The sequence below is a fragment of the Bison bison genome, unplaced genomic scaffold, assembly GCF_000754665.1.
Source record: "Bison bison bison isolate TAMUID 2011002044 unplaced genomic scaffold, Bison_UMD1.0 scf7180017864383, whole genome shotgun sequence".
In the NCBI taxonomy this organism is placed as follows: Eukaryota; Metazoa; Chordata; class Mammalia; order Artiodactyla; family Bovidae; genus Bison; species Bison bison.
In genome coordinates this window covers 2,043,481-2,056,440 of record NW_011494955.1, presented here as the reverse complement: position 1 = coordinate 2,056,440, position 12,960 = coordinate 2,043,481, and the positions used below count along the sequence as shown (strand labels likewise).

The 12,960-nt window shown below is 50.5% G+C and overlaps 2 protein-coding genes and 1 long non-coding RNA gene across 3 annotated transcripts in view; all 3 read right to left on the bottom strand.

Moving 5' to 3' along the window:
• Positions 1–2,546, bottom strand: part of SMIM17 (small integral membrane protein 17) — a 16,144-nt gene extending 13,598 nt beyond the window's left edge. The window contains exon 1 of the mRNA XM_010858055.1: positions 2,508–2,546. The gene's annotated coding sequence lies outside the window, so the exon portion shown is untranslated. The remainder of the gene's footprint in view (positions 1–2,507) is intronic.
• LOC105001671 overlaps positions 1,676–12,960 on the bottom strand; it is a 58,178-nt gene continuing 46,893 nt past the window's right edge. The window contains 2 exon segments of the mRNA XM_010858054.1: positions 1,676–3,928; positions 7,868–7,966. Of these exon segments, the coding sequence (XP_010856356.1) occupies positions 2,538–3,928; positions 7,868–7,966 (1,490 nt within the window). The 3' untranslated portion in view covers positions 1,676–2,537.
• LOC105001440 overlaps positions 8,979–12,960 on the bottom strand; it is a 6,237-nt gene continuing 2,255 nt past the window's right edge. Inside the window, exon 3 of the long non-coding RNA XR_826867.1 lies at positions 8,979–9,071. This is a non-coding gene — a long non-coding RNA (uncharacterized LOC105001440). The remainder of the gene's footprint in view (positions 9,072–12,960) is intronic.

Here is a 12,960-nt window from a genome sequence, read left to right as displayed (position 1 = left end):
AGTCACGGCTGGTGCTCACCCACCTGTGTCCACCAAGGGCTCACACTTGCCCTGGGGGTCAGGTCACTCTCCTGGCCACACACCACCCCCCAGCCCTGAGCAGGAAACCTGGTCATGTGACATCTGGTCTTGCTGATGGAGACCAAAGTCAGAGCAAAGACATGTGACCTGGAGCCTCTTGGGCTCCACCCCCTTCCCGGGGTCAAGAGAGCCCAGAGGACAGACAGGACTGAGGGCCCTCCCGGTGATCGCAGCAGTGAGAGGGCTTCCCAAAGAAAATGTCAGAACAGACATTTGTTGTGCAGCAGAACCCCACGGTCATGACAAAAGTCAGAGGGGCCAACCGACTTTAAATGTTAGCCTCCAGCAGCATGATGACCTTGGGGCTGGCTTCCGCAAGTCACCCGCTTCTCCCTGACTGGGACCTGGGTGAACCGACCCCGGTGGTTTCAGGCTGATCTGGGCAGTCAGTCCTACTCATTCCCCTTCCCCAGCTACTATTTCAGGGATGAGGGCGAGACCCAGATCTAAACCAAGCAGCACATGGCATTCCTCTCCTCAGAATAATCAGTTCCTGGTGAGTACAACTGGAAGAAACTTAAGTGTTGTTGTTGTTTTGCCAATGACTGGAAAAGGCCTGTCTCCAACTGGATGTTTCTGAGGAAATGTGTCAAGAGGAGCTGTTGGAAACCACATGAAGCCATGAGGGAAGCCAGTCTGAGGACGAGGCCAGTGGGTGAAGGGAGTCAGAGCCATGGCTCTGATGCATGGTGCCTGGATCAAGCCCACCCTGATGCCCACACCCTGCCAGACATTCAAAAACTATTCATGTTTATACATGGCTGAGCGGCTGCTCTTTTGACCTGCAACACGAAGTGCACTTACTGATATGTAAAAAGTGAAAGTGAAAGTTCCTCAGTCGTGTCCAACTCTTTGTGACCCCATGGACATACAGTCCATGGAATTCTCTAAGCTAGAATACCGGAGTGGGTACCTTTCCCCTCTCCAGGGGATCTTTCCAACCCAGGGATCGAACCCAGGTCTCCCACATTGCAGGCGGATTCTTTAAAAGCTGAGCCACAAGGGAAGCCCAAGAATACTGGAGTGGGTAGCCTATCCCTTCTCCAGCAGATCTAAGTGGTTGCTTATAATGAATTATTTATTCTTCATGAACACTGGCGTCAGGAAGTGTGCGACATTCAGACACACCAGAACATTTGTGACCAGTAGCACTGAACATTAAAATAACAAAGTGGTGGAAAAGGCCCTGGTATTCCCTGGAGGGCTAGTGGTTAGGGCTCTGGGTTTTCACTGCCCTAACCTGGGTTCGGTCTTTGCTTGGGGAACTGAGATCCTGCAAGCCTGCAGCAAAACCAACCAAACAAACAAATAAACAACCCCAAACCAACCAACCAAACAAAAAAGGCCCCAGAAAGAGGAGACTCGGGGAACTCTATGTGTACACAAAGCTTCAGGTCAAGCTGAGGACATTCCTTCAAGTTTAACTGCAAAAACAACTATGAAAAGAGACTCCAGCGCGCAAGCTTATTGACTCCAGTAAGCATTTAACCCTGAATATTAGGCTGCTGCTACTCGCTCCCCCACCTTCTCCCACCAGCACTGAAACCGACTTTGACTGAACACACGGTCCCCGTTTCTTTCCCGTCTGATGACTGTTTAAAATGACGTTGAACTTCCTTCGTGAAAAGTTTTATTAAAAAAAATTTGAACAGACCACCATGAGAAACTTTGGCATCTGAAGCAGTTACTGTTATTGCTACCTCGAAAAAAAAATCCCCCCCCCCCCCCGCCCCACGAATAACTTGCCAACTTCTACCGCTTATTAGCCTGGGGTGGGGTCCGGTCTTCCAGAACGGTTTAGCGAGACTGCAGCGGGGCTGGGATGTGGAAGGATGAAGAGTCCCCCTCTAGATCTTAGGGAGCTCACAGTGGCCACCTTGTTAGGACTAGACCGCGGGTGTGTGTGCCAAGAGGAGAGATGTCCCCACGCTCTTATCCAGACACCTCCTCCACGCCCTTCCCCACCGTACTATCGGAACGGAGACCGGAGGCTGGAAACGCTCCAGCCCGGCGCTTATTTACTGAGAGCTTGGATCGGAACTCTGGCGCCCTGGGTTCCTGGTGCTCCCCTAGGTTTCCAGCCACATTCAACTTCGCAGCGTTCGCAGTACACTGGGCACCGAGGAGCTTGCCTTCTGGTCCGTGGGTGAGGACGCCGGGCCAAGAAGGAGAGCGCGTAAACCTGAAGCCGGTCCTGGATCCCCGCATTCTAAGACTGTGTGGAGCTGCGCCACCCTGGGCCCCCAAGTCACAGTGCCCCCTCTTACAGCCGAGGTAAGCACCCGCCCACCTGGTGGAGGTTCAAGCTAAGGACCCCACCCACCTGGCGGAGACTCCGAGGTTAGGTCCACGCCCACCTGGTGGAGGCTCCGCGCAGAGGACCCCGCCCATCTGGGGGGAGACTCCGAGCCTAGGACCCCGTTCACCTGGTGCAGACTGGGGGGCGGCCAGCCTCCCTAGACGTGGACCCTCAGGTGCCGCGTGAGGTTGGTGTTCCGACTGAAGGTCTTCCCGCACTCGCCGCACGCGTAGGGCTTCTCCCCGGTGTGGATCCTCTGGTGCACGGTGAGCGAGGAGTTCTTGATGAAGGCCTTGCCGCACTGCGCGCATCGGTAGGGCTTCTCGCCCGTGTGGATGCGCTGGTGCTCGAGGAGGTAGGCGCTCTGGCCGAAGGCCTTCCCGCACTCGCCGCAGGCGTAGGGCTTCTCTCCGGTGTGGCCCACCTGGTGCACCACCAGCGACGAGCGGCCCGTGAAGTGCTTCTTGCAGACGGGGCAGGAGTAGGGCTTCTCGCCGGTGTGCAGGCGCTGGTGCTGCGTCAGGGCCGAGTTCTTGCTGAAGGCCTTGCCGCAGCGGCCGCACTCGAAGGGCTTCACGCCGATGTGCAGCCGCTGGTGCTGGATCAGGTAGGAGCTCTGGCTGAAGGCCTTGCCGCACTCGCCGCACGCGTACGGCTTCTCGCCCGTGTGGTTGCGCCGGTGCAGCGTCAGCGACGAGCTCTTGTTGAAGGCGCGGCCGCAGTCCCCGCAGGCGTAGGGCTTCTCGCCCGTGTGCGTGCGCCGGTGCTCCGTCAGGTGCATGCGCTGGCTGAAAGCGCGTCCGCACTCCCCGCACGCGTATGGCTTCTCGCCCGTGTGCGTGCGCCGGTGCACCACCAAGTGCATGCTCTGGCTGAAGGCCTTGCCGCAGTCCCCGCACGCAAACGGCTTCTCGCCCGTGTGGACCCGCTCGTGCTGGGCGAGGGACGAGGTCTTCCGGAAGGCCTTGCCGCAGTCACCGCAAGCGTAGGGCTTCTCGCCGGTGTGCGTGCGCTGGTGCACCGTCAGGTTCATGCGCTGGCTGAAGGCCTTGCCGCAGTCCCCGCAGGCGTACGGCTTCTCGCCCGTGTGCACGCGCCGGTGGATGGTCAGCGACGAGCGCTCCAGGAACTGCTTCCCGCACGCGTCGCACCGGAAGGGCTTCTCGCCGGTGTGGATGCGCCGGTGCTTCGTCAGCGACGAGCTGCGGCCGAAAGCCTTGCCGCACTCGCTGCAGCCGTAGGCGCTCTTCTCCGCGTCCGGCCTGGAGGGGTTCCCGAGGTCCGAGTGACCTGCGAGGCCCTTTCCCCGCATGGCCGACCTGGGGGGCGCCGGGGGGCACTCGGGGGCCGACTCCCGGGAGGTTCCCCGTCGTCCCTGACGGGCCCGAGCGCTCCCCCGCGGCGTGTCCACGAGGTCACCCTGCATGCGCGCTCCGCCCAGGGCGGTACCCCCGGCCCCGTGCCTGGCGGGCCCTTCTGCGGATGGTCCGTCTTCCGAAATCTCCTCCTTCGGGCCCGCTTCTTTCACTGCGGGCCGAGTGTCCACGTCTGGAGGGGGAGGAGGAAGAGAGGAGGAAACGCGCGGGGTTAGTGCTGGAAGGAAGGGATTTCCCAAGCCCGGGGATAGATAAACCGCGGGGCACAGACGGAGACTCTAAAAGCCGAGCAATGCGCTGGCGGGACACGCGGCTCGAGTGGGCAGAACCGACCGAGGAGGGGAGCTGACAACAAGTGGTGTCCCTTTGGGAGCTCGGAGGAGGGCAGGGGGCGGGCCAGGAGGCTCGCAAACCCGTGTAAGGGGTTACTGCAGGGTCCATCCTGGACATCCCCTACCGGTTAGGCTTCTGGGAGTATCAGCTTTTATTAGAAAGGATACCAGTACAGCTGCGGTTGGTGGCCTGTGAAGGTTACCCCGTCTTCCAGCTCCATCCCTCCCCACCCCGCCCGGCGGGGGTGGGGGGAGTCTCACTCCCATCCTCAGATGCCCAGTTCTGGGGCGCAGGTACCCCCGTGGGCTGGCTCCAGACCTCTTCTTTTCACACATCCATCCCTCCTTGCGAATCACAGCCAACCCCCTCCTACAGGAATCCTGTTCATTTCTATTTCCAGTCTGAGTTCCGTTAGTGGGAGCTCTGTATCCTAGACCTAATGGCTCCATTCCTGACATTTAAAAACTGAGATCTTACACAACGTCATGAAAAGTGTGAGGATACAGTCACTAAAAGCCTTTATTTCTATGAGGCAATAAAAAGCATATAAATCCCCACCTGGCCTCACCAGCACTGGAATCTGAGAACCCTTCGGCTAAGTGATGCCAGACCTTCACGGTCTGGACTTAAGTAGCTTCTTCTTTTTAAAAAATGTACTTATTTTTAATTGGAGGATAACTGCTTTACAATATTGTGTTGGTTCAGTATCTTCTGTATGCTGATGCCTCTCAAGCCTATGTGCCACCCTTCCCCCCCAAACTCTTTAGAGTCCCTTGGACTTCAAGGAGATCAAACCAGTCAATCCTAATGGGAATCAACCGTGAATATTCATTGGAAGGACTGATGGTGAAACTGAAGCTCTAATACTTTGGCCACCTGATGCGAAAAGCCAAATCAATGGAAAAGACCCTGAAGCCAAATCAATGGAAAAGACCCTGATGCTGGTAAAGATTGGGGGCAGGAGGAGAAGGGGATGACAGAGGATGAGATGGTTGGATGGCATCACCAACTCGATGGACATGAGTTTGAGCAAACTCCGAGAGACAGTGAAGGACAGGGAAGCCTGGTGTCCTGTGGTCCATGGGGCTGCAAAGAGTCAAATACAACATAGCAACTAAACAACAGCAAGGGACACTGTTCCATGTCAGTGCCTACGAAGAGTGCTCATCTTTGAAGAACATGGTTTCAATCATATGGCTACACCTTGATATGTTAGTCAGTCTTGTATAGGTGGGCATTTAGGTCGTTTCTTCCCCCCCACCCCCATGGAAAACTTTGCACACTTAGAGAAAGATTTCTTAAAGGATAGATCTCTAAAAATGGAATAGTTGAAAATTTGGCTGATAATGCCAAGCTGTCCTCCAAAAGAGTTGTCCCAGCATTATACCCCTAAAAGGACAGAGTCCCTTTCTGATAACTTCATAATTCAGGCTATTGTTCTTTACCATCTTTGTGTACCTCATGAGCAAAAACTATTTCTTTGGCTCAGTTTTATTAATAGTTCTTTGACTACTGCTGCTGCTGCTAAGTCGCTTCAGTTGTGTCCAACTCTGTGCGACCCCATAGACGGCAGCCCACCAGGCTCCCCCGTCCCTGGGATTCTCCAGGCAAGAACACTGGAGTGGGTTGCCATTTCCTTCTCCAATGCATGAAAGTCAAAAGTGAAAGTGAAGTCGCTCAGTCGTGTCCAACTCTTCACGACCCCATGGACTGCAGCCTACCAGGCTCCTCTGTCCATGGGATTTTCCAGGCAAGAGTACTGGAGTGGGGTGCCATTCTTTAACTACTAGTAAGGTTTAAAGGGGCTTCCCTGATGGCTCAGCAGGTAAACAATCCACCTGCAATGCAGAAGACACAGGAGACATGGGTTTGATAACTGGGTTGGGAAGATCCCCTGGAGAAGGAAATGGCAACCACTCCAGTATTCTTGTCTGAAAAATTCCATGGACAGAGGAGCCTGGTGGGCTACAGTCCATGGAATCACAAAGAGTCAGACATGACTGAACAACTAAGCACAAGGTTTAAAAACCTATTATTAAGTGTGATCCCATGTATTTCCACATCTATGAATTGCATTCAGCCTTTTTCTTATTTATTCTTAGGAGCTCTTTATATAATTATAATCCCCTCTCAAGGTTAGGGTTTCTCTGGTGACTCAGACAGTAAAGAATCTCCTAGCAATATGTGAGACCCGGGTTTGATCCCTGGGTCGAGAAGAACCCCTGGAGAAGGGAATGGAAACCCACTCCAGTATTCTTGCCTGGAGAATTACATGGACAGAGGAACCTGGCAGGCTCCAAAGTCAGACATGATTGAGCTACTATCACCTTCACTTTGAGCTTCCCTGGCGGCTCAGATGATAAAGAATCCGCCTGCGATGTGGGAAGACCTGGGTTCAATCCTGGGTTGGGAATATCCCCTGGAGAAGGGAGAGGCAACCCACTCTAGTATTCTTGCCTGGAGAATCCCATGGACAGAGGAGCCTGGTGGGCTACAGTCCATGGGGTCACAAAGAGTCGGACACGACTGAGTGACTAACACTTTCACTTTCAATCCTTTGACTGCTATCCATGTGGTAAATATTATTCCCCATTTCATCATCTGTCAACTTTAGTTTTAGCTTTGAGTAGAGTGATTTCTACGTCATTACATCTGCCCATCTTTTATCTCTTTGTAGTCCTCATGTGACAGGCTGATGGCAAGTAACTCAGCAAAGCGGCCCCTCACCCAGCGAGACCAGGTTCTGGAGGTTCCCCAGCATCATGTCCCTTCTGGGCAGGCTCCAGCTGGTGCCACTCTTCCTGGGTGAAGTCCACAGTCACATCCCTGAATGTCACTGACTCATGCAAGAGGAAACCCACAACCACTAGCCACAGGGCCCTCCTTACAGAGGTCTGGAGGAATGGATGGAAAAGCCGGGAGGGTTTAGGAAAGGCACACGGGATGTATCTGAAGTCATTTCAACAAGGACCTGCCCCTCGCTTTTCTCCATGCCTCATTATTTGGGGATGGCCCTCTGACAGAGGAATAAAACAAATGTGAGGCTGTTTAGAGCAGAAAGTCACAGACTTGAATGACAGAGAAGGAATCAAAGGTAAAATGATCATAACCCAGTGAATCAACATATTCATTGCTGTGTGTGTGTTAGTCACTCAGTCGTGTCTGACTCTTTGTGACCCCAAGGGCTATAGCCCGCCAGGCTCCTCTGTCCATGGAATCCTCCAGGCAAGAATACTGGAGTATTCTTGGAGATCTCCCTTCTCCCGGAGATCTTCCCAACCCACGGATCGAACCCAGGTCTCCAGCATTGCAGGCAGAGTCTTTACCATCTGAGTCACCAGGGAAGCCCCAGCAAAGGCAGAAAGCTAGATGGAATCCAGTCATTCACTGAGGAGGCCTGAGCCTCTACCAAGCTGTAGGCACTGAGCGAGGTGCTGGGAGAGAGACATGGGAGGTTTAAGAACTAGTTCCTCACAGGAGCGGCAGGTGAGAACACCGGTAAGTGACCCGCAATCTGGTCGATACTGTCATGAAGGTACAAACAAAATTCTCCAGATTTCTGAGCAATGGCAGCTTTAGGGGGCATCTGGGAAGACTTTGGAAAGGTGGCACTGAGTGTAGTCTGTGGGGGAGGTTCAGTGGTCGGGGCCTTGGGGGAGATTCTGGAGGGAGGAAGAGCTTGGGCCGGGACCTGAGGCTTAAAGGGCAGATTAGACCATTGAGGAATGGTGAGAAGTTCATGAGCTGGAAACCTAAGCGCCTTTATGAGTGAGCTGACAGCCCTGGGGCTGAAATGACTGTGGCTGAGCAGAGCAGATGACGACGACGATGCTGGTGACGGTGGTGAGAATGGTAATGGTGGTGATGACGATGACGGCTGTGGTAACAACAATGGTAGTGATGACGATGTGACGCCAGTTGCAGGTCACCACATCACACGAATCACTTCACAGGCAGTTGCTATGTGCCACCCCCCTCCCTGTACTCACCAGGTGCTTGTTCTAAGTGTTTGTTACAGGGCGAATTATGCTCCCTCCACTCCAAATCCATGTATTGAAGTCTACCCCCCAGCACCTGAGAATGGGACCCTCTTTGCAAACAAAGCCATTGGTTAAGATGAGGTCCTACTGGAGTAGGTGGGCCCTAATCTGACTGGTGCCCTTACCAAAAGGGGAAATGTGGACACAGGGACATACCCACGTGGAGAACACGGCGTGAAAACTGGAATTGTGGTGCCACAGCCCGGGAACTACTGGAAGGTGGGAGAAAGGCCTGAAACCGACCCTCCTCTGGAGCCTTCTGCAGGCGCGTGGCCCCACCACCTTAACTTTATTCTATTCTCGTCTGTCCATTTGGCTGCACCGGGTCTTCGCTGCAGCACGTGGGCTCTTCGTCGTGCTGCCCGAGTGTCTCTAGTTGTGGCGCCTGGGCTTAGTAGACCCGAGGCGTGTGGGATCTTAGTTCCCCAGCCAGGGATCACACCCGCATCCCCTGCACTGGCAGGTGGACTCTTAACCACTGGACCACCAGGACTCTTAACCACTGGTCCCCCAGCACCTTGATTTTGGACTTCCAGCCTCCAGAACTGTGAGAAAACATTTGTTGTTTAAGCCTCCCTCTCCGTGGTACTTTGCTATGGCAGCCGTAGCAAACCAAGACATCTGCCCTGCTCATTACTAATTCCCCAGTGGTTGGTACAATGCCTGGCATATAGTAGGCACTCAGTTAATAGTTCTTTTTTAAAAAAAGAATCTATTTCTTTATTTACTTGGCTGCGTGGGGTCTTAGCTGAGGCACGCTGGATCTTCAGTCTTCATTGCGGTGTGTGAGATCTGTAGTTGTGGCATGCAGACTCTTGGCTGAGGCATGTAGGCGCTAGTTCCCTGACCAGGAAATGGACCCAGGCCCCCTGCCTTGGGAATGCAGAGTCTTAGCCAGTGGGCCACCAGGGAAGTCCCTCGATGAATAGTTCTTGAATGGATCTATGGGTAAGGAGGCCATAAGGATTAAATGAGTTAATCCATGTTTGATGCCCAGCATATAGGAGGTGCTGAATTACCATCAGCTACTGTTACTGCCACCCACTCCACAGGTCCTTGGCTCTCCCGAGTGCTCTAAGTCCCCCACCCCGTGGACCCTGAGCTGACTTAACCTCCTGAGAGGAGGCCTCACCTCCTGGCCAGTCCTGTCATGGATCCATGTGCCCGCCCAGGGGCCCTGGTGGATAAAGAAGCGGTACCAGGCAGTGGCTGAGAGCGTGGGCTCAGGAGCCTGAAAGCCTGCAATGAAATCCTGGCTCTACGCCTCAACGGCGGTGTTTCCTTGGGCAACTGCCTTAACATCTCCGAGCTTCATTTGCTCAATGGGCTTCATAATAACCATATCTGCCTCTGTAGTTGTCATGGAGTGGAAAGGGGGAATGCATACATGGTTCCAGCATAGTATCTGGTGTGGCTGGAGTAAGTTCTCAGTGAATGTCAACTATTAGATTTTATTAATTTTGACATTTGATTTGTATATTTTATATATGTATTAGTAGTCATTATTATTATATGATATTATTATTTGGTTCTTTTGCCCATATGTCCTTTGGCCAGTCCTGGTAATAATTCTTTTTAAAAAAACACTTTATGAGGTATGAATGACATAGAAAATCTGTACTTATTTAGTTAATACAACTTGATAAGTTTGGAAAGTGTACACCCATGGAACATCACCACAATTGAGGCCATAAGCTTATCCATCACCTCCAAAAGTTTCCTCCTGCCCCCTTTGTTTTTTAATGTCTTCAGAGAGTCTTCTCTTAGTATGCCCCATCTCAGTGCACTTGCTCACTACATAATGTATTTACTGAGCAGCCTCCACGCTTTGTGTTTGGGCTGTGGTGCGGGAGTGGAGGTGTCCACTGAATACACGATGGACAGTCCTGGAAGTCTCAGAGCCAACACCGTACAGCACAGGACGCTGTGGGGCAGACAGCAGGGGCCACTTCCCTCTGGACGGCTGAGGAGACTTCCCTGGAAGTAAAGTGTAGCCCCAAAGCATCAAACCTGAGTTTTTTGCATGTGCACATCCAAGGCCACTCATTCTAGTGCTTCATCTGTCTTGGTTTCCTGTCTAACAGCACAAACCAATTCACCACAAGGAAAACCTCCCCAAGTTCCAGAGGTGAAGATAGGCTCTATTTTTTAAAAAAATCAGAATTACACTAGATGTGATTAAGGAAAAAAAAAACACTTTAAGAAAAAAGCCCCGCTATACTGAAACAAAAACAGTTGACAAGTCCTTCTAAATTATGTAGGTAAAAGAAGAAGTCAAGACAATAATCACAGACAAGTGAAAAATGAAGACATCATGGTGCAGTTGTTTTGGAAAATAATCTGATAGTTCCTTAGACGGTTAAACAGAGTTATATTACAACCCAGCAATTCCACTCCTAAATATACACCCAAGAGAACTGAGAACATGTGTTCAAACTAATACGTGAACTGCAGAATTCCTAGTAACCAGAAAGTGGAAACAACCCAAATGCCTATCAACCAATGAATGGATAAATAACACGTGGTCTAACCACACAGTGGAATATTATCCAGCCATTAAAAGGAATGAAGCACTGACATATATTAAAATGTGGATGAACTTCAGAGCAAATCCAGAGACGAAAAGTAAATGACGGGTTGCCAGGGGCTGGTCAATGGAGGGAATGGGAGAGGGTGCCAATGGGGACACATTTGCATTTGGGATGATGAAAATGCTCTCAAATTGACTGTGGTGATGGTTGCACAGCTCTGTGAATATACAATAAACCAACAAGTTGTACTTTTTGTGGTACGTGGGGTGTATATTGATACAAGTGTATTAAGGCACAACACATCAGAACTTAGGTAAGTGAACTGACACATTTAGACATTAAAATAAATTCCAGGTGGATTCAGAAGTTCACTGTTAACATCGAAATGATAAACGGGAAAAAAAGAAACAAAATACAAATGGTGTGTGACCTGTATTGGATGGAGAAACCCTTTCACAGCTTAAAAACAATGGAAGGCACCAGAGGAGGACAGAGACTCAATTCTAAAAATAAGAAATGCTTTTGGGTGCAAAAAATAGAAAATAAGAAATGAAAAGCAAAGCTGGGAAGTATATTTGCCACAAATATTTTCACACACACTTCTTTAAAATCTTCAAGGATACTAGGATTCCTGGAGACTGGGAAAGCACAGGATAGATCATTTAACCCCCAAGAGAAATGGCTAATAAACATTTTTAAAAAATCAAACCTCACTAAGATACAGATAATGTTACTCAGAAAAGATCTTGTGACACCATTTCTCATCTATCATGCTCAAAGCTTATAGCATTTGTCACTTAAATCCATTTATCCATACATCCATTTATCACTTATATCCAACTTGCAGTGGCTCTGTGCCTGCCAATGCAGAAAATGAGGGTTCAATCCCTGGGTTGGGCAGATCCCCTGGAGAAAGCAATGGCAACACACTCCAGTATTCTTGCCTGGAAAATTCCATGAACAGATGAGCCCGGTGGGCTGCAGTCCATGGGGTTGCAGAATCAGACATGGCTGAGCACGCACACACATGCACAATAAATACCCAACAGCCATTGAAAACTGGAGACAAATAAGTACCCAGCAGTGGGGGAACGATTAAGTAAGCCAGGTACAGCCCCAAGATAAAATTTCTATGGAGTCATTAAAACAGAGTTTCCCAAAGAGTTTTTAACAATGTAGAGAAACGTTAAGGAAGAAATCTTCGATGAAAAAGCAGGAAAAAAAAAAACTGCTCAGCTGGGGTGATTCATATTTTTGCGAAACAATATGTTTCCAGAGAGAGAAAGACACGACATTCAGGGGTGGTTACCTCCTGGGATGAAATCCAGGGTAATTCTGATCCTGTCTGCTCTACTCTTCTGGATTTTCTAAGTTTTTTGTTTTTTTTTTTTTGCTCCACCACATGGCATGCAGGATCTTCCCCAACCAGGGATCGAACTCATGTGCCCTGCACTGGGAGCACAGAATTTTAACCACTGGACCACCAGGGAAGTCCTGGATTGTCTAAGCTTTTTATGATGATCATCTATTTCCTAACCTTTGGGGAATTTTCTTTTATGATACATTATTTACAGCATTGAAAAATGATTTTTAAGAAGTCAAATCCACCAATACCAGATAGACCTGAGATGCGCTGCTTATGCACCCAAACAAGTGATATTTGTAAAGTTTTCAAAGGCTGGGGAAATCATTACTGATTAAAGTGGGATGTAAAAAACAAAGCTCCAAGATAAAAATAGCAGAGCCAATTCTGGGTCAATTTTAAAAACTAATCATCAGAGAAGACAATAAATGATACACAAATAATCCACATAGTTATCTCTGGGTATAGGCACCATGGTGAATATACTGTCTCACCTACAGGTTACTGGATTTTCCCTATTTTCTATAAAGAGTATTTGCATATTTTTATATTGAGATATTTCTGGGATAAAAGCAAGTTTAGTGAAAAGTTCAATATACAGCCATATACGTACCACCTTTAAAATATCAGGAAACTTTATACTGAGAGTGGGGACGCCCGCCTGTGTGCGGCACCTAGAGTGTCCTCCCTTCCCGGGGGGTGACTGCTGGCTGAAAGGTGTGGGTCTTGTTCCAGCGAGCCTTGTACACATTTAAACCTTCCCTTTCCAGGTGCCCTCCTGCATCTCCTGAGGGCCCGCAGGGCAGAACTGGTCACTCCCCAGCTGTCCTGACCTCCTTGGTTGACCAAAGCCAGTGTCAGGGGCAGGCAAGAGGCTTCGGGGTTTGAAGAGGGCAGAGTGGACAGAAGCATCACCCCTGAGCACCAGGTGGGCAGA